Source organism: Vulpes vulpes, chromosome 12 (assembly GCF_048418805.1).
Source record: "Vulpes vulpes isolate BD-2025 chromosome 12, VulVul3, whole genome shotgun sequence".
Classification (NCBI taxonomy): Eukaryota; Metazoa; Chordata; class Mammalia; order Carnivora; family Canidae; genus Vulpes; species Vulpes vulpes.
In genome coordinates, this window is record NC_132791.1 from 18,397,159 (window position 1) to 18,421,642 (window position 24,484).

Consider the following 24,484-nt stretch of genomic DNA (forward strand, 5'->3'; position numbering starts at 1 on the left):
TATCTCTTTTGCAATTTAAAAAACAAGTAGATTCCTAAAGCAAAAGAGAAGAAGAAGAAGAAGAAGAAGAAGAAGAAGAAGAAGAAGAAGAAGAAGAAGAAGAAGAAGAAGAAGAAATAATTATGCTAATATGAATGTATGCCTGTCATGGGCTGGGCCCCAGGCTAAGCATGTCCCATGAGGTGCCTCATTTGATCCTCCTGCTAGCCCATCTGTCCTACCTGCAAGGACCTTCCACCACCGGGGGAGCAGAGCCCGGACAGGAATCCCACGTTTTCCATCTGCCCACTATCACCCCATGGCATGCCTGTGCTGCTCTGGTGTGCACATTAACACTTTATGATGATTAACCCCATTTTGCTGAAGACAAACAGGTCCCACAGAAAGCTAGTGACTGGAAGGGGCCTCGAAGCCAGGTCGCCCTGTTCCCACATCCACGTGTGCTGTGCTAGGCATGTCCCCTGGTGAGAACAGTGTGGGCAGGGGGAGGTGCTGAGCTATGGCCCACCCACATCTTCTCTTCTCTCTCTTCTCTCTCGTCCTCCCAGATCTGGCCACCAGGGGGTGCTGTGCAAGCAGCAGGCCAGACCCCAATGCCCTGAGTCCCCACTCCTTGGAGGATGTTAAGTTGGAGGTGTGGGGTGGGGGTGCCCTGGGCCAAGACAATCTCAGGAAAGCTTGGAATAAAACTACTAGGTAGCTTTGCCTAGACGGGCACAGGGCTCAGGGTTCAGGCCCCTTTCTCCTCACTATCTGGGCTGTCTACTCAAAAGAACAGCAAGCTCTGTTGTTTCCATTTGGCCTCTTCTCTGCCTGTAAAGGAATCTGGCTGATTCCAAGGAACAGAGGAGAGAGGTGCTTAGATCTGCGTCCCAGTCTGCATTGGCTCCCACCTCCTTTGCACTCACACGCACCCCCACTCCCCACCCCCAGCCTAAGGAGAGGCCCTTGCTCGGCCCTGCAGCCCTTGCTGGCTCCTTGCCCCTCTTTAGAGATCCTAATTCCACTCAGGAGAACAGCATTCCCGATTCATAAACCACTTCCACATCCCTGGCTGGGTCCAATCCTCTAAACTACCTGGGAGGTGGGGACTGTGAACACTCCCAGGGGGCAGTTAAAGAATCTGAAGCTTGGAAATGTTAAGCAACGTGTGCCAGGCCTTAAGAGCAAATAGGTGGCTGAGTAGAGCTGCTGCCCAAACCGTCTGCTCCGTCCCAGGTCTTCCACGGCAACACCCTGACTCCGCGGTTGTTATTATGACTTTATTAAATTATCATACAAATTTTTTCCTATTCAGTACTGTATACCTTCTCTCACCCAGAGACTTCCCACTTTAGATGTTAAAATAACATGCATTTACTGATGGAAGCAGTAAAAAGAAGAATGAGGCGTATGATTGCAGAAGGCTTGTCAAACACAGAAGAAAGGAAAACCACCCACAATCCTACCACCCAGATAACTACTTATAACATTTTGTTGTCTATTACTCTAACACACGCACGCACACACCCTGCTCTACATGCTTATACATAAATAGATATAAAAATATATTCAAAATGAGGGTTACAGCATACATGCAGTGTTGAAATCCACTTTTTTTGTGGAGTATACCACAAACCCGTCCCTGGATCATTCAATCCTCTGCATCACCAATATTGGAGCTCAACATAAAAATGAAATACAATTCGCCCAACCAATCTTTCCTACAGGCAGTCTGAGTGGGCTTTTGCCCTTGTTTTTTTGCCCTGCATGTTGGTGCTCTGGCACAAGCAGTAACCTCAGCCTGAAGCAGCCGCCCCTCTGATATAGTTCAGAAATTTCAGGCCTTGGGTACCTGTCAGGCAGCCGCCTAGGGGATCACATCAGATTCTGGGTTTTGACCAGTGTTCTCTGCACACTGCAGAATGACAAGGGTCAGGAGCAAGAGCCCTGGATGGGGAGCCAGGAGACCAGCACTCCCCCAGGGCCTGCCACTGACCTACTGGGTGCCTGCCCCTCTCTGGCCACCAGTGTCTCACGTGTGCCACGTAGGAGTTTAGATGACCTGATCCTATTCTCTGAGAGTCAGGAGTTTGTGGCTGAAGCTGGAAAGGATGGGGATTCTGGAATCAGGCCTGGACACTGGGTCAGTCCCACTACTCACTAGCCATCTGAGCACGGGCATGAGCCATGGCTGTGGGCATATCACTTACCTTTTCAAGTATCAGGTTTTCTACCCATAAAATACTGGCCAATAAAACCAACCGGGAGAGGTACTTCCAAGATTGTAGATGGAGTATGTGAACACTTGGCACGCAGTAGGTATTTAATAAAGAGCAACAATTCCTGCAAGCTTTTCTGTTGGAACTTGGGCCTTTCCAGAGTCTAGGGGTTAAAAGTTCAAGTATCCAAGTTCAAATGCAGCTCTGCCATTTACAAGCCAAAGAGCCTCAGCTAGGTGACCTCCCTTCTCTGTGACTTGATTTCCCCATCTTGTCTATAAAGTGAGGATGGTTATAATTCCTTCCTCGAAGGGCTGAGGGGAAGGTTAAATGAGATGCTCCATGTGGCATACATCCCCCAGGCTGGGCACACAGCAATCGCTTCACAGAAGACCATCGTGTATGAAGGCGCAACAGGGACTTGCCTTGCTCTGGGCTGCTATGCAGGCTGACACTCAAGTTGCCGGTTTCCGCAGTCCCCTCGGGTACGGGCTCACCAGAAAGTTCTGTGTCGTCAGAAGGAGGGGATGGAGTTGGAGGTGCGTTTATGGGTTCAACTTTTGCTTCTTTAGACTGAAGGGAGGAAAAACAAAACCCAAAAGGATTTACTTAGGAGGGAAGCAGGAAAAAAATGGCAGTGATTTTCACTGGAGGAAATAATATATCCACGACGTGCTAAACAAACCCAGAAAAATATCTGGACCTGCCTATTGTATATGTAGGCAATCACTGACCCTCCCAGGACCTGAAAAAGGTACTTGAGAAAGAGCAGCACCTCCACAGTGCTTTTCCCTGGGTGTTGGTATTAAAGGTGATTGTTTTATCTTTTTTCGTTCATCCACAATTGCAGTTTTTCCAGTAACAAACACAGAATATTTATGTATTAAAAATAAAATGTAGGTTATTGTACTGTAAAATCTCCAGGGCAGAAGCAGGAATGAAAGTCTCCAAGAAGTTGGGCCTTAAAGAATGAGGAGAGTTTCAGAAGACAGGGATGGAGGGAGGCTCCAGGTAAGAAAGGACACAGCACTGTTAGGACCTGGCTTACCTATGCCTGGCGAGGGTTCGAGGGCTCAGGGAGGGAAGCAGGTGGACGTAGCCAGGGGAGGCAGAGAGCAGAGAGCTCAGTTCTATGATGAGAAGTCTGACCTTGCACCTGGGGTGCTCATGGGTATTAGGCTCAAGAGAAGTGTATGCATTGGGGAGTTCAGCCTGGCACCAATGAGAGCGTGGATTTGAGGGTTGAGAGTTGAGTTTAGGTCAAGAAACTGGGAGGCTGGGACGCCTGGGTGGATCAGCAGATGAGCGCCTGCCTTTGGCCCAGGGTGTGATCCTGGAGTCCTGGGATCGAGTCCCACGTTGGGCTCCCTGCAGGGAGCCTGCTTCTCCCTCTGCCTCTGTCTCTGCCTCTCTCTCTGTGACTCTCATGAATAAATAAATAGTCTTTAAAAAAAAAAAAGAAAAGAAAGAAACTGGGAGGCTGCACAGTAAAATCCCAGGGAGGCAGGAATCGGGGAGGGTGGGCGGTGGGAGAAAGAGAGCAGGCCCCACCACCAGCGGGCTGTGAAGAACTCCCAAGCACGCTCCCCTGCTTCTCCCCAGCTGCAGGGGGGCCCCAGCCGGGTGGTGTGAGCTCTGCCCTAGGCAGTTCCTCTCCTCTCCCTTCGAGGAGCAGGGGGGCACTCTGCTGTGGTTCTCTGATGGCGTCCCTGCTGGTCGCTGGAAGCGAAGCTGCTTTGTAAGGGGTTTGAGCTTTGGGATCAGGCAGGCAGGCAGGGCAGGCAGGGGTATGGGAAACCAGAGCGCACGTAACAATGGGCTGAGCTCTGTTCAAGACGGCAACGGTCCTGTTACGTGAAATCACGGACTCCAGCCTGTCGGCCAAAACCCTGGTTTGTCAAACTCCCAAGAAGTCAGCTACCAACTGCGCTTCGAGGCAGAGCATGAATCAGGTAAGCTGACCCTTGGTGGTTAGGGTCAGGTGTCCTGCCTCCAACAGGTGGCTGTTGGTTTTCAGGGGTTAGTGTGGATGCGGAACCTGGGTGTCTATGACAAAATGGGACTACCGAGTCTCAAGACTTTGTATCAAAGGTGTAGAGGCTTGCTGAGCCTCTCTCTCATTCACAAACAGAATTCTTCATTCCACACGTACTTCCTGAGGCCCTACTGTGTGCCGTGTCCTTAGCTGATCCTCAGGGATACAGAAATGAAGGCCTTAAATTGTTGTACTGGGGGGGGGGGTGCGGAAAGGGCCCTCCAGGCAAACAGACCACCGAGGCCAAGGCCTGGGTGAAGGAGTTACAAATGTTTACAGAGTCTGGGAAAACTGTGAGCATTTAGGTGTGGCTGGAAAAGAGGCCCTGGCTGCGGATCCGAATCACCTGCAGAGCTTTTGCAAGTGCACTTTCTTGGGCCTCACTCCAGCCCTCCTGAATCTGAATGTCCAGGTACACAGCCCAGAGGCAACTGTCCCCGCACCGATCTCCCCCCACCACCACCTCCCGCCAAGACACACACGCGATTTTGATGCACAGCCAGGCCTGGGAACCACAGGGACATTAATTCTAACTGAGCACGATAGAACTTTCCAGAAATGGAAAGGTGTGTCAACAGAAGCTGACTTAGGGGGAAGCATGCGGTGGCAGGGACTCCTGCCCTAAATGGGGAAAGAGGTGAGGAGGGCTGGCTTTTTAAGTCCCTGACTGCTCCGGCAGCCCATGATTCAGTTCGCCGCTGGTCATGGCTTGTGTCTTGCAGAGTGGCAGGTTGGAAGGGGCGAGGACAGGGAAGTGAGATTCATTCCAAGAGAGAAGCCAGACAGAGATGAGAGGGGAACATCTGAGAGAAGAGGGGAATTCCCCCGTCCTGGAGGGGTGGCCCTGGAGGGGAGCTGGAGCCCTCCCGGGAGGTGGTGACATGAGAGACAGAGCCCTGGAGCCCTCCCCGGGAAACAGCAAAGGAAGTGCTGCTCTGCAGGAGCCACGCAGGGAGGCAGCGAACAACGAGACTCAGATGCCAGGAACAGACAAGTTAGCATCAGCACCCACAGGCCAGAGAGAATTCTGTTAAGGACTACGGGCAACCACAGGGGTTTGGCATGCCCAGCAGCCCCAGTCGCCAGCCAACCAGGAAGCAGGTGCTGGGAAGGGGGCCCCCAGCAGAACAGGGCGCTCTAGGGCAATAATCTTATCAGTGGAGAGCGACGCCCACCACCCATGTTTCACGGGGGCCACGTAACCCGCACCAGCCCCCTCAACGGAGGAGGAGGAAGTTACTGACGCCCAGCCAACAACCAGCAAGTGGAGAGCTGAGCCACACCGGGTGGGACTCTGATGGGCACCGGTTCTCTTAACGCCACGGAGGACAGTGCGGCTGGGAAGTCTAGGAAGTAAAGTGTCCAAGGAGGGAGGGGGCCCAGGGACCACCAAGTCCCTCAGATCACTCTTCTCTTCTCCAGACACCAGAAGGATGTAGTCCTTACCTCCTCCTGACGGCAGCGTGCTCAGACACCTGCCCCGCGCCTGTGGCACTGTGGCCCGAGGTCCTGACTCCACCACTGCCTGACCCTGGCAAAGCCACCCTGTTCCCTGAGCATCTGCCACCACCTCCCTTGCAAGGTTGTTGCAAGGATTGAATTAAGTCACGTATATGCAAGCATCAGGCCCACAGTGGGTATGGAGAAGTGCTGGTTCTCTTCCATCCCTTCCTTTTCTCTACCCCTGTCCAGAGCTGCCCAGCTTCAATGCCTCCTCCACCAGGAAGCCCTCCCTGGGTGGTCCCTGCTGCCATGATCATCTCATGTTCTCAAACCCTCACTCCCCTTTTCCGTTCCTCTTGCGGGGCCACCATGTGTTACTGGCATCTCTGCCTGAGCTGGCCTCACGCCGAGCTGTGAACTGGGGCACTGCGGGGGCAGCGCATCAGGCTAGAAGGAACCACCACTCTAGGCCCTGCTGCACGTGCCCTGGACATGCCAATGGGGTGGCCAAGAGCTGTGGCACATAGGGTTACGACACTGCCGAGAGCAGCCACAGCCCCATCACCATCTAGGCCACCTTAGACCCTTGCCTCTTCCATCTCAGCTGCCCTCGAACTGGCTGTGGTCCTGGGGAGGAGCCTCTGCAGCACCCTGAGGCCAGAAGCACGAGGCTGTGGCCTGAGCCCTGGATGGGGCGTCAGGGGGCTCATGCTCTAGCTTTAGCTCCACCCAGGTACCCAAGGGCCACTCTGTTCCCCTGCCTGGGCCTCAATTTGCCCATCTGTCCAAAGGGCAGTTTTCCATAAATCTCTGTACAGAAAGCGGGGACCTTTAAGTCCCCCCAGCACTAACAGACTGAGGTTCCATTCTGCTCCACCCAAACCTCTGTCACCAGAGATCTATACTCTATAGCCTCTGCCCTATATCCATCTCCTTGCTTTCTTTTATCAGGGATAAGTCTGTAGAATGTGCCAGACCAGTCAAGGAGATTGCTGGGCTTCTGTGTTCAATGACTCAGACATTGCTGTCTTCATTAAAAATGGGTTCCTGCTGTCCCCATGGTCTGACTCAGTGCTTTCAAAACCACTTCCTTGTCTGGGCCACAGAGTACATTCCCAGGAGGGAGGAGGCCCCAACCACTGCGAGGATGGCAGCCTTTCCCATGGGGCCAGAAGGGAGCTCCTGGGAAGACTCTGCATCTCACAGGAGTGGGGGCCGTGCCTTCTTTCCCACAGCCCAGAGCCCTGAGCAAATGCGACACCAGCCACCATTCGGCGGCACCACTTCCCTCGTGCCAGACACTGGGCTGAGACCTGCCCCTGCACTGCTTCATCTGACCCTCCCAACACCTCCTTGAGAGAGGACTCTGATTAGCATTTTATGGAAGAGGAGCTGAGGCTCAGAGAGGCTGAGTAAGTCACCTAAGCTCACAGAGCTGGGAGGGAGTGGAGCACGCCTGCCTTTGGACGGTGCTCTTGCGGCCACGGCACAAGGTCCTCTTGTGGCCTAGAGATAACTGGCATTTCACTGCACTGGGAATTTGGCAAAATACCTTGGCCAGGACTTTCCTGACCTTCCCAGGTGAGCCCACAATTAAAGTCACAGATCTAAGAAAAGAGACGTCAGACCCAGAGCCCGGGGCCCTCTCTATTAACGCCCGGCCCCTAAAAGCTGACCAAGAAGGTGCGGCGAGGCAGCCAGTACTCACCGGGGCTTGAGTGTAGGTGACAGCTTCTAAGATCTCAGCTACTCCCTCTGGCTCCTGAAGCCCGCTGCTCTCTCCTGACGCCTGTGTGGAGACAAATCATGCCCGGCAGAGGGAGAGCAGCAGTTGACAAGTGGGACGGTCACAGACGGTGACTCCTTTGGAGAAACTGTGTGTGTGCGTGCGTGCACGTGTGCATGTGCGAAAGGAGGAGACGGACAGAGCCAGAGAGAGCACTGTACAGTGCTCAGGCTTGGCTATTCTTTTCACTGTTCCTTCCATATTTAATTGCTCATGTAGTCAACGCACAGTCTCTCGAACATACCTACTTTCATCTTGTCCAGGGCCCTTTCAACCTCTGCCAAAGGCACTTCCATTTGCATGGCTGTCACCAGAATGTTACGCTGGAGAACTGTGACATTTGGAGAATGTCTTCCCATTGCTACCTTATTTTCATAATTAGCCTTCTGATGTCAGCCAGAGAGCCTGGGGGCCACCATCATTTTGTAAATAATACCTTATTCTTGGACTCTTGGGCGGCCTCTACTTTTCCAGTGCTAACAGCAGGGCAGAGAGCAGGGGATGATATATGTAAGGTGTCCCTTCTCCCAGCTTTAAAGGAACGGCAGGCCAGGGTTATGGCCTTGGGGAGTGCAAACGTACTTGCAGAGCCAAATTCCACCCCCAAAGAGCTTTCCCACTAAATTGGCAGCATTTTTTTCTAGATGAATGAAATCAGCTTATGCTGTACTTTGGGGTTGACATCCCCCAAAGAGAAAGAGAAGTTCTAGGAATACGCCACACCATGCTCGCCTCTGACTTTCTGCATCACGCTATGGCTTCTACCAGAAAGGCCTTTTCCTCCTCATCCCCAGCTGAGACTTGTGTGTCATTGGTCAAGCATCAGCTCCTCTCTCACCTACTCTTTCACCTTCGTGCCCCCACCCAACCCGGAGAGCTTGGGTTTGAGGGCTTCCCAGGTTCCGGTCACCCCCAGCTCTGTCACTGCCTTCAGGCTTGTTAAGTGTGTGAGAGCAGCTTGAGGAGAGACAGCTGCCGATGTATCTCATTATTTCCAGCATCCCCCAGGTCTGTCACCTAGCAGGGACTCAGTAGGTCCTCGGGGGAAGGAGGGAGACAGCAGGGAAGGGGGGGGGCATGGAAGGACCCATCTTTTTTCCCTGCCTACCACTCCATCCCCAACTTAGGAACTGATTCATTTGCCAAGCATAAAAGCTAAATTTAGGCCCGTTTTTATAGGAATTTACACTCATGTCTTAGAGTTTTAACTTTGATTTTAGAATCCTGACACCCTTTCTTGGCAGGAAGTCTAGAAACCAGGCCACTGACTGCCACAGCCACAGAAGAACCTAACACCCCAAAATAAATACAACCCACCCCAACCCCCACAAAAGACATGGCTGAAGTTCTTAAAAAAATAAACTGAGCCCAAAAACTCAAAATAGGACTTGAGGCAGTGCTTGACAAGTCTAGAGATTTTAGAGACTCCATGACGTTGGGGAAGAGGAATTGCCTGGGTGTCCAGCCCTCCCTGGTCAACTGGTGGCTAGGGGTGGGGGCAGGGGCAGGGGAGATGGGGGCTCACCGAGGATTCTTCAGCTTCACACATCTCCTCGGGGGTCCTGGGGTCAGGGTGGATGGTGAGCTGCTGTATGGAGCCCTGGGGAAAAGCACAAGGTCAGAAGCCACTGCTTGCACATCTAAGACCACTAGTGGCAAACATGATTGTTCTTGTAACAGAGACCATGCCACTGAGTGAAAGGACAGGTGTGAGAATGTGCTGTGTGTGGCCATGACAACAGGATAAGCCACCTCTCGGCCCACCTCATTTAGGGGGACTCTCCTTGGGCCAATATAATATGAGCTCCACTAGCTGCAGAAGCCCCAGGGGAGTACTGTGTTCAGAGCACAGGCTAACACAGAAGCCCCCTAACTGGATCCAGATCCCTAGCCTGTTGGTGACAGGCCCTAAGATGCACGTCCGTCTCCCTCACCCAGAAAGTGTCTTTCCCCCATAGCTCGAAGCTTCTTGGCCAGAAGCCCTCGTGTGAAGAAGAAAGACCAGCCAGCCTCCCTGCCTCCACTCCTGCCTCCTCTCTCCACCCTGACAGTTGGTTTTCCATGATGCTCCCAAAGTGAGTGTTAAAAAACTGTAATTGGATTTTAACTTCTTCAGATTCACTCACCGTCTCCCACTAAACTACAAATAAACCCAAACTCTGCCCCATGGTACCATCTAGTACCGGTTAGGTAAGGTACGAGTATGTGTGCTGACTGGATGCATAACTGCAATAAGAGGGAATTTCTTAGAATGGCTTATGCATAAAAGCCTCTTTTGGGACACCTGTTGGCTCAGCGGTTGGGTGCCTGCCTTTGGCCCAGGGCGTGAACCTGGAGACCCGGGATCAAGTCCCATATCAGGCTCCCCACAAGGAACCTGCTTCTCCCTCTGCCTGTGTCTCTGCCTCTCTCTTGTGTCTCATGAATAAATATAATTTTTTAAATCTTAAAAAAAAATAAAGCCTGTTTGACAGGGCAATTTTCTGCTATTTTTTCAGAGAATATTGTCCAAAAGGAGAGAGAGAAACTACCTTTCACTCTGGCATTCTAGCTTCCTCTACCTTGGCAAAAATTAAATGCACCTGGCACTCCTCTCCCAAGGTAAGATCACTGAAAAAATAATAAACTATCCTCCTTTTATAAATGCCTGAAAATGCACAGAGAGCTTTCCCTCAGGCCATCCCACTTGACTCTACCACTCCATGGTGCAGACTTTCTCATCCTTGTGTACAGATAAGAAAACCCAGAGAGGATCAGAGAATCCATGCTCTGGAGTCATCAGAATAAATTGCAAACATAGGACTGGAATCTAGGTTTTGGGTTCTGGGACTAGTGTTCATCCCACCACACATGCCTTCCTCTTTGAGGCTTTAAGAATAAAATAATGAGGGATCCGTGGGTGGCTCAGTGGTTGAGTGTCTGCCTTCGGCTCAGGGAGTGATCCTGGGGTCCCAGGATCAAGTCCCGCATCGGGCTCCCTGTATGGAGCCTGCTTCTTCCTCTGCCTGTGTCTCTGCCTCTGTGTGTGTGTGTGTCTCTCATGAATAAATAAATAAAATATTTAAAAAAGAAAGAATAAAATAATAACAAAAACAATGGCTTGTGTTTCTTGCACAGTGTCCAGCGGCCTCCCGGATCCACAGAGCTTAGACTCACGGTGAATCTCTCCAGCCCCGTGGCTCCTGCATTGCCCACGAAGATCCCTGCACTGGGCTCGAAAGCCAAGGCCCGGGAGGACCGCTGGAAGGAGATGTGGCTGTGCTCTTCACAGTCCATGAGGAGGGTCACCTCCTCGCCCTGGACGATCACCGCAAAGCGGTTCCACCGGTGGGTCATCACAGGCACCAGGAAGGCAGCAGCCTCATGGGACACGTGGGAGCCTGGCTCCGTGTAGTAGAGGATGACCCGCTGGCCACCATCCTCCACGCCCGAGAGCCGCAGGCCCAGGTAGATGACCTTCTGGAAGGCATCGGTGATAGCAAAGAGCACCCCACCGCTGGCACTGCTGGGCTTCACTGTGACGCTGATGGCGAAGTCCCTGAAGAAGGTGGGTGGGATGAGGGTCCTGGCTGGGCGGCCGACGTTGGCACCAGGCCCGAAGCTGTAGGCTGGGAAGCCACCATAGCCCGTGACAAAGGACACAGATGAGGGCAGCGGGACGCCGATGAGCTCCGTGAGGTCCAGGGGGCCCTGGGAAGCCGACTCTGCAGGGAAGGAGACAGAGGCCATGCCTCACACATATATTCCACAATGCTTGAAAATGGGGAGGAAAAAAAAAGGGGGAAATGGGATCCCTCAGAAACCTCCCTGTAGTTCCTTCCTTACTGGTTTACAAACTTTTTTGACAATGACCCACAATAAGAAATGCATTTATATTGCAACCCAATAGGCCCGTTTCAATAAACATATCTGTAACCCCGGAACAATGTTTCATAAAACATTATTTACTTTCAATACTCACCAGGCGCTCCGAAATTTTCCTTTGGGGAATTCTTTTCCTCTTTTATTAAAAGCATGCTGGAGGGGCGCCTGGGTGGGTCAGTCAGTTGAGCAGACGTCTGACTTTTGGTTTTGGCTCAGCCTCACGACACTGAGCCCCAAGCTGGGCTCTGTGCTCAAGAGGGAGATGCTTAGGACTCTCTCCCTCTCTCTCTGCCCCTCCCCTCTCAAATAAATAAATAGAATAATTAAAAGCATGTTGGCAATGACCCACTCAATTAATTTCATTACCCACTAAAAAGTCCTGACTGCAGTTTGGAAAACATTTTAAAGTATTTCCTAGAATATTCAAGGACTATATAAAGTTCTCCCATCAACTTACAGATTGTTCCTCGTTTCTCTCTATGAAACTGGGTAGGTTGGTTTGTTTTGAACGAGGTCTACTGTTGAAGTGCCCCCAGGGTTATGGGGAGAAGCTGGGACAAGGTGAAGTGTTCCTAGACTTCAGGGCTGTTGCAATTCTCATCATCATCAACAGGGACATTCCCTGAGTTCTCCTTCTGCGTGGAGCCCTGCGCTAAACTCTTCACATACATTAGCTCATTTTTCATCCTCATGATAACTCTGGGAGGGGAAGTACCGTTAGCTTCATTTGACTTCAAGGAGAAATTAAGAAATTTGCCCAAGGTAAGTTCCCTCAGGGTTCAAAGCCAGAGCATCTGACCCCAGGGTCTGAGCTCTTATCCAGCTGAAATCCTACGGTTCCATTGTGGTGGCCTGGAAAGGCCCCCAGTCTAAGGAGCCTTGATCGGCTCCTGGTGCCCTGGGAGCAGGCTCTGGGCTGCCTTGTGTGATGTGCACCCATTCCTGAGGAGATGTCCACGATGCCAGCAGTGAGACAGGAAGGCAGGTCTTGGGGACAGGTGGACCCGACCCCTGAGGGCAGGACAATGGACACACAGGACACTTAGGCCTCAGAAGTGAAGCCAGATCCCGAGGATTCAGCCCAATGAGGAGATGAGGGAGGGTCAGAATCGAGCAGGGTTCTTTCCCAGAGGTCAAGGGGGAAAGCAGACCCTGGTGACTGCCTGGGTTACAGCCAAAGGTCAGAGGACCTTGAGAGCCTGAGTGACCACAGGGAACTTGAGTTTATGTCCAGAGAAGACCCAAGCCTTCAAGGGCACTGGGAGTAAAGCTCCATGTAGTAAATCAAGCCTGCCTTTCAGTTTACCAACTTGTCCCTGTCTGGCTGAACAACTAATTAACTGTGTGACCTTGGGTGAGTCATTTCACTATTGCAAGGCCATGTTTTCCTCTATGATATGAGCCCCATGAAAATGATTGAGTGAGACCATCTGTGTAACCTGGTAAATAAGGTGGTAACGCAATAAACATTCACTACTCTTTCCTTTTTTTTTTTTTTTTTTTTTTTTAGATTTTATTTATTTATTTATTTGACAGAGAGGGAGCACAAGCAGGTGGAATGGCAGGTAGGGGGAGAGAGAGAGGAAGAAGCAGGCTCCCCTCTGAGCAGAGAGCCCGACACGGGGCTCAATCCCAGGACCCTGGGATCATGACTTGAGTCAAAGGCAAATGCTTAACCAACTGAGCCACCCAGGTGCCCCAACTCCTGCCTTTTATTACAACCACTCAACAAGTCCAAGTGGTTGATGGACAGGGGTTATTGACCCCACTGTGCTGACAAGGGGAGGGCCAAGATGGGGGCCTGGACACGCTGCTTCTGTGCCCTTGAGTTCCCCATATAGAATAAAGACGACCAAGTTTTTCATACATGATTTTACTTAGTCCTCACCACAGCCCCGGGGATTAACTTCCATTCTCCCATCCTGCAGATGAAGAACTGAGGCTTGGGAAGATGGAGTGACTCTCCAAGATGACACAGTAAGTGGCAGATGTTTTTAAGCCATGATTGGTCTGACCTCAGGCTGGTTCACTGCCTCAGTCTCTCAAGATGGGGGCTCCCTTGCAGAGGTTCTGGGGGGAGCTCAACCTGCTTGGCCTCCCATGCCAATGATCCTTTAGCAGAACGAGGGTGCAACTGAATTCTGGGTGGTCCAGGAGCTCAACTGTCCCTGAAGGATGGGAGAGAGAGATGCCTGGACCCCAGTGCCCCACCCTCAGCACCCACAGAGAAGGTTGCACAAAGTCAGCAGCTAGCTGCTCTGTGTATGTGTCACAAAGTTAGTACAAAATACTTAAGACCTACCAAACACCATAAATAATGGGACACATATTAAATGTTAAAATGGCCAATTTTGTGTATTTATGTTTTGCCATTTATTTTATTTTAATATTTTAATTTATTTGAGAGAGAAAGAGAAAGCACAAGTGAGAGCAAGGGGCAGAGGGAGAAGCAGAGTCCCGCTGAGCAGGGAACCCAAGATGGGGCTCCATCCCAGGACCCCGGGATCATGACCTGAGCCAAAGGCAGATGCTTAACCAACCGAGCCACCTAGGCACCCCATTTAGCCATGATTTTAAAAAGGAATAATTGAATGAGAGGATTAAATAGTATGAAGCGCTGGCACATGCTCAGTCATGGTGGCAATCATCATCATCATCATCATCATCATCATCATCATTATTATCATCTTCAACTTTCAGGTTCAAAAGAATCTCAGAGGGCCCCTGATACAGTCCCTAACAGAGGTGCGTTAACCCCACACTGTCCAGTATGATAACCATTAGCCAAGTGTGGCTTTTGAGCACTTGAAATGACGGTCGTCCCAACTGAGGTGCACCTCACATGTAAAATATGAACTGGATTTCAAAGACTCAGTTTTGAGAAAAGGATGTAAAATATCTCATTAATCACGTGTATACGGATTACATGCTGAAATACATGATAATTTGGGGAAATACTAAGTTAAATAGAATATATTATTAAAACCATTTCTGAAGAATATTATGAAGAACAGGCATGTGCCAGCACTCTGCTTAAGAAAGTACTGATTCAGCAGAAGCTCTTGGGCACTGTCCAATCCTAGTCCCCTGGCCACACCCCAAAGGCAGCCTCTCTGTGGGGTGTGGGGTACATATTCCCATGCATTGTCTTTATATGTTTACTACATGAGCATGTACATCTGTGACGGAAGGTGCGACCACTGTGCACGTCTCTAAACCTCGCATCAGGGTTGGTATACTGACGTGGACTCCTCTGACAATTTTTTCCCACTCAACATTGCATTTTGAAGATTGATCTTTATTGACACATGTGGCTCTGATCTTACGCTTTCACAATAACACTCTACGGTATCAACAAGCCATACAGAGTGGCTCACTTTTCTGTTGATGGGAAGGGAGATTTTCATCACTATTCAAACTCTACTGCTATGGGCTTCTCATACACATCTCCTCGTGCTCACCCGGCGGGTGGAATGATTGCTCGATGTGGGGATGCACCCCTGCAACTTCACTGACTGCTGCTACAATGTCCTCTGAAGCAACTGTGCTAATTTTTTAAATTGGGACATCAGTGATATATACGATTGTATAAGTTTAAGATATACAATATGTGGATTGGATTTATTTCTGTATTGCAACATGATTACCACCACATCTTTAGGTAACACCAATATCACCCAACTACCATTTCTTTTTTGGTAGTAAGAACATTTAAGACGCCACTGTGCCCACCAGCAGCATATTCCGACCAACATTCAGGGGAGGCAGGAAGATGAGCTATGGGAGCAGCCTCTGTGGCTTTTCAACAATAATGATTTCTTCTTCTTCTTCTTCTTCTTCTTCTTCTTCTTCTTCTTCTTCTTCTGTTTTTTTTTTGGGGGGGGGGTAATGTTTACTTCATAAACTAAGTGATATTTAAAGATACTCATTGTAGTATTGTTTATAAAACATGTCATGGAAAATATGTCACAATGTCTTAGTGAAAACAATTACCCCTCCTCAACAAAAGAGCGAATCTGATCACATTGGTGCCCTGCTGAGAAGCCTCCCAAGGCTACCCAGCCCAGGGCCCTCCCTTGGACAGGGTCAGTGTCAGGCCACTGCCTCCTGTCCTGTGGTTGGGACCCAGCCACACTGCCTACTCTGTAGCATGCCTTGACATAGTGTCTGGAGTGCCCCATGCTGTGGCTGCTCCTCCCTGCTCTAGAGCAAGTGCGGTCCCCTATGCCAGCCACCCCATCTCACCCCACCCAGTTACTTTGTCAAAGGAACTCCTTCTCATCCTTCAAGACTCAGGCCCGGCCTCACCTCCCCTGAAATCACCTCTTTCACCTCCTGCACCCACATCCTCCTCCCCTCAGGAGGCTGCACTAGATGCCCTCTCAGTACACACTGGAATCCTCCCTCAGCCCTTATAGCACACCACATGTCACCCTTGGGTCACTTTATCTCTCTCCCCGTTAGACTAGGAAAACAGACCACACCATTCATCTCTGTGTTCCCAGTATCCAGCCTAGTTCTGATGAATGAATGAATGAATGAATGAATGAATGAATGAATGACTAAAGTCAAACCCCTCATTTTACAAAAGGTAAAGGTGAGATTCAAGGAAGGAGGGGACTGCTGGCTACGAACTCAGAACTGATTTTCCACCGAATGTTTCCCCTCTCCAGTTTTCGACTTGCATTAAGACAGGAATTAATTTTAAGTATGAGAAACCCCAGAAGGCATAAATGAAAAGGTTGATCAATCCTTTAAATTTAACTGCACAGAAATTCTTCAAGTTGTGCATGGCAACAAAAAGTTCCCAAACAGGTGTCGAATAAAATTCCAAACTGGACAGAAATATTTGCTACATATATCACAGACAACAAACTAGTTACCTAACACACAAAACAGATGAATAAACAGGAGAGCAACAGCCCCATGGAAAAATGGGGAAAGAATAGGGAAATTCTTTCCACCGTGAAAAAAATATCTAAAATGGCTCTTAAACATATGAAAAGATGCCTCACTCAGGAAAGAAATAGAAGTTAGGGCTACGAAGAGATGCCATTTTCCCTCTCAGATTGGCAAACATCAGAACGTCAGATAATAGACGCAAGGCTGCGAGGAAACAGGAGGTTTCATACACTGCTGGTGGGACCACACACTGCTATCATGTCTGTGGGAGGCACTTTGACAATATTTCTCAAAATCACAATAAACATGGGCTCTTTGATCCAGGAATTATACCTTCATGGATTTTTTTTTAACAGACAAAGTCACATATGTGAAATAGAGAGCATGCATGCACAAGAATATTCCTTGCAAAAAAAAAAAAAAAAAGAATATTCCTTGCAGTATTGTTTAAAATGTATCCAACTGACCATCCTCGGGAATGGTTAAATAAATAATGAGTTTTGATATACCATGCAGCCTTTAAAAAGAGTGATTCCTTAGGTATTAATATGAAACAATCAACAAGATGTATTAAGTAAAAATAGACTCAAAAAGGGGTGCAGAGCAGAATCACTATCTGTTAGAAATACTTATATTAATACATATGTCATATATAAATATATAGATGCTTAAATATATGTCAGAATACCTCTGGAAGGATACATAAGAAACTGGGACTCAGGATTGTCTCCAGGGAAGGGAGTCGGTGGCTGGGGAATGAGAGACTTTCTTCTCTCTGGATACTCTTGTACTTTTTGAAATCTTATACCATATACATGGTGTGAAAAAAGACATTTACATATTTTAAAGACATTAACTCCTCCCATCCCCTTTTAGAAATTATGAAAGCGTCTCTCCTTGCTTTTCCTCACTCAGATGTGGCCTGTCTCTATAGAAAAAGAAAGGCAAAAGAAAGAGTGAAAAGAAAAGAAAAAAGAAATAAAAGCAAACACCCCACTGAGATTTCTTTTCTCCCCTCCAGGTTGAAAGATAAAAACAAAATAAAACCAAGAGCATCCTGCTGACAGCCCTGCTTTCTTCTTCCCAGTACTAGTGTGAAGCTCTACACCCTTCTACCCACCCCCCATCCCCATCCAATCTCCCCCCTACTGAGAAGAAGGCAAGCCCCTTTCTGGTGGGCTGCTCCAAGTCTGGAGAAAGTACCTCACCCCCCATAGGGAGTAAATGGGCCAGAGCCTCTCATCCAGTCATGGCTGGTTTCCAAGTGGTGTCCCCAGGGTTTCAGGGACAGGTGGGGGTTCAGGGGCCCCGGGGCAGAGGCAGAGAGGCCAGGAAGCCTGCTTAAACCAGCCCAGCGCTTCCACGTGGCAATTCTGGGATTCCTTTAAGTCTCCAAAGAATCCTGCATTTAAAAAACAAAAATCACAAATCTATCCAACCTCCTTGTTTTATAGATAGGAAAAGGATGGTCAGGGAGGGAGTTCTGTGACTGTAAGCCACCGCTGGGAAGTGGCAGATGAGCAGCGAGTAAGGATGGACAGGGGGAGGTGTAATTCTGCGCTGCTGTCCCAGCCCCTCTGGGCACAGGCGGTTGGCCGGCCATCTGGAGAGTGGGCAGAGGAAGCCACCTGCAGAGGAGAATTCTTGGCATTGGACGGAGCCGGGTTCGGATCCAGCCTTTGCCATTTACCACCAAGTCGGCAGCTTTTGGGTGGATGACTGAGCGGTGATGTGAGGACATTCAGCTCATCTCACATGTGGGGAATCAGAGGAAACAAAGGGTGGGAAGTGCCAATGCTCAGCAAATGATAGCAGCTGGTATTCTACTGGATTGCAAGGTATAAGCTGAGCAAGAGGCAAAGTCTGCAAAGAGAACCTTCCCTAACGGTCCCCTGCCCTCCTGCTGCCCAGGCCCCAGCTGTGTGAGGGCAGACGAGTGTGCAGGAGCCTGGCCACAGGCCTTGTTTCCACTGGGTTGGCCAGAGAGGGAGCCAACTGCAATCTGCAGGAAGCCCGAGTCAGCCCAGCTCTGCTCCAGCAACCCCTACCTCCCTCCAAACGCAGTGTCCCGTGGCGTGGTGTGGGGGGAGCGACCCCTGGCCTGGAGTGACCCCCTGCTCAGCGCTGCGCCTGGGCCTGCTGGCTCATTTCCCCTTGGCTTCTGCAGGAGGGCCACCTGCTTAGGCGGCCACCAGGGAGGGGAGAGAAGCCAGGGAGCCAAGACAAACAGGCCCAGTGGCTTGGTCCACGGGCTTGTCCTGGGATGGCTCTGTGCTGGGTGGGAAGTGGGAGGGTGGGGGTCACAGCTGGTGGGAAGACATCCCACTATCGGGAAGGAGGAGGCAATCCCAGAGGGGGCAGTGCTCACAGGGGCTGATCCTGGAACTCTCTGGCCTCGGGAACCTGGGCCCCTTCCCACGAAGGGCCCACACTTCTCCACAGATAATGATACCTATTCTCCATAGACAGCTGTGTGAAATAATACATCTAAAATGCTTAGCACACAGGAAGTCAGGCTCAGGATCTGAGGCCCTGGTTAAGGCTAGTGGGATCAGGCTCGGGCCCCACCTCTACCAAGGACCCCACTGCATGTTCATCCATCACCTGGAGATCCAAACTCCCTCCCATTCCCACAGTGCCAGGTCCCAGGGAGCCCTCTGGGCATGGATACAGCATGGGGCACTAAGAGAGGCCCAGGTGGGGGATGGAGGACTCTTCAGTTGAGTCCCAGCTCCACCTCTGACTCCATCTGTGCTCCTGGGCAAGCTGTTCTCCATCCCTGACCTCAGTTTCCTCATGTGCACATCAAGGAGCTAGACAAGATGGACTCTTGGAGCCACAGCCACTCTGACATATTCTAAGTAGCTTCGCTGCCTTCGAAATACCTCCTGGGGCTGACTCTGACTTCAGTGTTCATCTCTCACTTCATTAATGCATAAAGAGAGCTTCATCTCCAATGGGGATTTTTCAACCCACTTTTCCAATCCATGAATTGATAACATTTATAAAGTCCCCAGATTTGGCTTGTGTGCCACCGGGGATATGATGCTGAAGCAAGAATGCAGGCACTCAGGAAGCTCACGATCCAGGTGTCTTGGTTAGTAGTCATCCATTCATGCTACTTACAAGCTCCGAGGCCTTCCATGGCTCCCTAGTTCTGGCAGAATCAAGTCAAAATTCCAGTGAAGACGCCCTCTGCTTCATCTCTTCATTCTCCCCTCTCCCCTGTCTCTGTCTCTGCTCATGCTATTCCCCCTATTTCCATCTTCTCTGAGCCAAATCATCTAGGAAGAGCCTCACCTTCCCACTTCCTGCCCCTGCTCAGCTGCACTCCAAGACAAGGGAGCCCTCCTTGCACCCCATATACAGAGCTGCAGCATCAATCCCTCCTCTAAATACTCAAATCAGGGCTGAGCACAGGAGCAGGCCCTCTGCGCCCATGGCCTGATGAAAGGGGACAGAGGCCCCTGTGCCCCACGTCTTTGGCTCAGGCTCCTGAGCACAGCTCTGGGCGGCCCCTCCCGAGGGCACAGGGAGGAGGCGTCAGAAGGCTTTAGAGATGGACCCAGCAGAGGAAAATCTGAACAGTCAGTCACTGCAGGGTGCAACTTTCCTCCCAGGGGTCCAAAGCCAGTTTCCATGGAAACCAGGGCAGATTTCCTAGCGATGAAGAAACAAACAGGGCAGGGTTCAGGTTTTCCTTCCACTGAGAAGACAGCAACCTGGCCAGAGGAGGTGAAGAACCGGAACCCTTCCCTCTGCTCTTGGCGGCCACAGACTCCAGGACATCTGCATCTCATCTTCCTCCGTCACACCTTGGTTTCTCCTTCTGTGCAATGGGCTGGATCAGCCCTTCCCTATGCGGGGTGCTGGGGCAGTGCCTGGGGCTAGTCTGCGGCTCTGGGGCCTCGCCTCCCCAGGGAACTGCATTTGGCTTCGCAAAGCTCCATCTCACAGATGATCATCTGGGACCTGCGCCCAGGGCTCGCGCTTGTTAGCATTTAAGGCCGGAAGGAGCTCCGGAGCGTTCCTCTGGCTCCAGGTCAACTAGCGCTGCGGAGAAGCCAGTGGGGACGGGGCTGAGGACACCCCGGGATCCTGCGTGGCAGCGGCCCCTGGTGGCCACCTGGAGAACTGCGCCTCCGTGAAACCCAAAGGAGGCTTCGGGGCTGCAGTTGCGGGGGGACACTGCCGCCTGGGGAAACAGCGAGGACAGGCATCCCAAGACCAGAATCAGAGTCAGGGCCTGGGAGGGTCCCCACACAGCAGGCCTGGGGTCATGCAGGTCGCTGCGGCCAAGCCAGGCCTAGAACTTACATGCCTACCTCCCACCCTCTTCACTTTTCCTGTGCTGGCTGCCTGGGAAAGCACAAGGTGCCCCCTCCTCACCTCTCTCATTTCCACCTGTGGCTGCGAAGACCTACGGGACACTTCAGTCAGCTTAGGTGGGCACCCTCCCAGACGTATTCGAGCTGGTTGGCGTACTCCATGGGAGGCAGGGCACAGGGGGTCTAGAGGATCCCATGCTGCTGTGGCCTGGGGCTGGAGCCAGTAGGCTTAAGGGAGTGTAGGTAAAGTGGGGGTGACTACCTGGGAGCCCCTATACTCAGACTCTGAGAAAAAAGGAGTTCCCCAATACCTCCTGTGCTCCAGCAGCATAAACTGGGGAGCCTCCAAGAACCAAGCATCTCTCCTCTTGCTCCTTCTCAGGCCATCCTGCCTGGGAAGGAGATGTTCCTGCATCTCCCCAGGACTGTTCTTTCCCATCCCTTTGGATACCCCTCCAGACATATAGTCCCTGAGGACTCTGGGTTATCAAATCAGACCTCCTGGCCTGTGGCTTCCCTTCCTCTCACTTCCCCACAGAGACAGGAAGCTGGGAGTGGAGCAAGCCACAGACTCTATGCAAGGAGAGTACAGCTCACTGTCTGAAGAGGGTGTCTCCTCCACCGCATACCCACCAAAAGGCCATGTGCAAGTGTTCTGTGTGCACATCTCCACTACTGGGGACAACCCTGACCACTGCTGGGCAGTCTTTAGTCTTCAGATCTCTTTCTCCTGATGGACTGAGGAGGTCTCCCTTAGCTCACACCCACCAGGCTGGGCCCTACTTTGCACTCTGGGACCACCCACAGGCGGCCTTGACTCTTGCCTCATGGCCTCTCTGAAGCATGGGGTGGGGGAAACTGCTGGCCTGGAGGCGGACGGCCACTAGCTCAATGTATGACCTTGAGCAATCCCTTCTCTCTGAGCCTCAGGATGATGGTTTCCATGCCACCCCCCCACTCCCCACCAGGTCTGTGAGTCTCCTATCCTGCATCCTTCTTGTCTCTCACAGCTGATTTCCAGCTTCTCTAACCACTGTTCATTTACTGTCTGTTCCTCCAACCCACAGCCTTCGGGCCTGGAAGGAATGACTCCAGCAGGGAGTCAAACTCAGCCCGCCCCACAGACGTCCTGTCTTTGGGCAGCACAGCCTGGCCAGAGGCATGGAGCGCTGTGCCCAAGAAAATGTCACAACTCCGCCTGTGAGGAAGCATTGCCCCACCCAGGCTGGAGCCCACAGAGGCTCCCAGCTCTACCTGACTCCCTTCCCGAGGAAAAGGAACAACAGAATTCGTGCTGCATGGGATCCATCCGCACCCAGCAACGATGCAAGAGGTTCTTAGAAAAACCTGCCACCCAATGCATTTCGTAGAAAAAGAACCATTTTCTTGCCAGGGGGTAAAAAATCCTGGATCAACTCAGAAAGGAGACCTGGGCTTGGCTACAATCAAAGACCTCATTTTTCTGAATTACAGAAGAGCATTTTTCTACATGTAAACTTAGAAAGCCTCCTTCCCTTTGCCGGTTTTCATATATAGCATAGGAATTTTCACGCTCAATGAAGTTACTGTGTGAGCTCTCCTCCCTCTCTTTCTCTCTCTCTCTCGTTCTTTTGCTCTCTCAGGCCTTTGGCCTAAACTGAGAAAAGGATGGCTTTGAAGGTGCCTGGACGTGGGTGGAGACAGACGAGGTGTGGGCACTGCGGCTTGTCTGCCCCTGCCCACCCAGCAGGAAGAAGTTGTCCCCCACCCAGCACCCTCTCTGGTTTCCAGAGCATCCCCTCCTCCACCAGGGGAAGAGGCAAGGCATGATCACTCTCTCATTTCAAAGAGGAGGAAATCAAGCCCTAGAGAGAGGAAGCAACCCACTTGAAGCCCCAGTGCAGGAGCCAGCATGGAAGACTTCACGCTGGGCTCTGCCCAATTACAAGCCATGGCCTCCCAGGCTGCCCTCGGGACTCCCCCAAGTACAGCTGCACACCTCTGTCTCCCCCGGGGTCCCCCACCTATCCCTCCACTCCAACATCCTCATCTCTCTGCATTCTGGTGGTGCGTTCCCTTCCCTCTCTGATGGGACCACGTGTGGGCTTCTGGGCATAGACCATGCAGACCCATCTCAGTCCCCAGTGGAGGCAGAGCCTGGCAAGGAGACCTATAAATGAAGACAAGAAATAACATCAGCAGCTAAGATTCACCGTGGGCTTGCTGTGTGACAGGCACCGCTCAACAAGCATCCCATGAATCATTTCATCTTCCTACTGACTCTCTTTGGGGCAGGTCATATTATTATCCCCATTTTACAGGTTAGAAAACTGAGGCTTGGAGAAGTTCATGATCACTTTAAGGCCATGAAGGATAATAAACAATTTAAGTCGGGATTCAGATCAGAATGGGTGGTATAGTGTGGCATGAAGGTTCCTGCCCAAGTCACACATCAGAGTCACCCAGGGAGCTTTTAAAAAGACAGAGGTCTGGGCACCTGGGTGGCTCAGTGGTTGAGCATCATCCTTCGGCTTGGGTCATGATCCAGGGGTCCTGGGATCCAGTCCCACATCAGCTCCCCGCAGGGAGCCTGCTTCTCCCTCTGCCTGTGTCTCTGCCTCTCTCTGTTTCTCATGAACAAATGAATAAATAAAATGCTTAAAAAAAGAAAAAAGACAGGTTTGCCCCCCCCCTGCCTGGCCCTTCCTCCTGTGGACTCGGTGTCTTCCAGGGTCTGTCCTGGGTAAGTCTGATGCCCCCTCCCAGTTGGCAGCCACAAGTAAGGGTTACCCTCCCTCCCCCAGCCCAGGCTTGGCTATCAGACACGCCCGGCCTTGAGTCCTGAGTCTGCCACTAAGCCGTATATGGCCTTGGGAAAGCCACTTCACTCCTCTGAGCTGTGGTGGGGCCGCAACAGAAGCTGGCTCACAGAGTCATCGTGAGAAAGGACAGCACCATGAGGGCTGTGCCAGCAGGGGGCTGGCACAGCTGAAAACCCAGGACTTGCTGCGGGTCCTAGCTAACTGGACTGGGCCAGCTCTGGGCCCCACACCCCCACGCTCTCGCCAGCCAGCTTCCAACTGTTAGCCATTAAAGAATTAATAATATAATCGGATAAGTAGGCCCGGCAATGAGGGAACTGAGTTTAGCCTGGAGAGGATGTATTCTGACTCCTTGATTCTGTGACCCAGGTCTGCTCACTACCACCTCCTACATGCACACACATGCACACACACGCACACACACGCATGCACATGCACACATGCGCACACACACACACTAACGCCTCGGACTGGACAGAAATCGGCTCTGGTGCCAGAGCCATCTGCAAGCCTTAGGGAGCATGCAGTGGGTCCTGCTGTCCTGGGGAGCTGAGGGTCTTTTCCAAGCCTGTCCCAGAAGCCTGGGCCCAGCACCACCTGGGAGACCGCATGCACCAGGTGGCGCATGAAGTCCGGCAGGTGTGGGCAGGCAGGAGCATCAGGGAAGAGTTTTTGAGTCAACTCTTCTCGATTTATCGACCTTTCCTTTCCATTTGGGGAAGAACAAAGACTCTTTGAGTGTGACGAGGCCCTGGAGCCCAAGGATGACATCAACCGCAGTGAGTCATCACTCCCGGCGGGCAGCTCTGGAGGACTCGGCTCAGGGCGCCCGCCTCGAGGAAAACCCATGGAAAACGGGCACGGAGGGGACGGGGCCTGTCGGGGGCACCTGCCGGGCACGGGAGGGGAACACGCAGCGGCCTGCTGGGAGCGGAAAACTGCCAGGTTCCCCCAGAAGGGGACGGAGCCCCGAGAGCCGGGCCAGAGGCCGTGCGGGGTCAGCGCAGACATCTGGACCCCCGGTTGCAGCTGCCGTCCCCGGGCGGGACCGGGGCTCCAGAGGGGGCTGCACGCGGGGGGCTGCACGCAGGCCTGGACTCGCACACGCACACGCACACGCACAC

At 51.6% G+C, this 24,484-nt stretch overlaps 1 protein-coding gene across 1 annotated transcript in view; it reads right to left on the reverse strand.

Moving 5' to 3' along the window:
- COL15A1 (collagen type XV alpha 1 chain) overlaps positions 1 to 24,484 on the reverse strand; it is a 104,628-nt gene that overhangs the window by 55,940 nt on the left and 24,204 nt on the right. Inside the window, exons 3-6 of the mRNA XM_072727866.1 lie at positions 10,622 to 11,169; positions 8,991 to 9,065; positions 7,388 to 7,468; positions 2,627 to 2,774 (exon numbers count right to left, since the gene is read on the reverse strand). Coding sequence (XP_072583967.1) covers positions 2,627 to 2,774; positions 7,388 to 7,468; positions 8,991 to 9,065; positions 10,622 to 11,169 — 852 coding nt within the window. The remainder of the gene's footprint in view (positions 1 to 2,626; positions 2,775 to 7,387; positions 7,469 to 8,990; positions 9,066 to 10,621; positions 11,170 to 24,484) is intronic.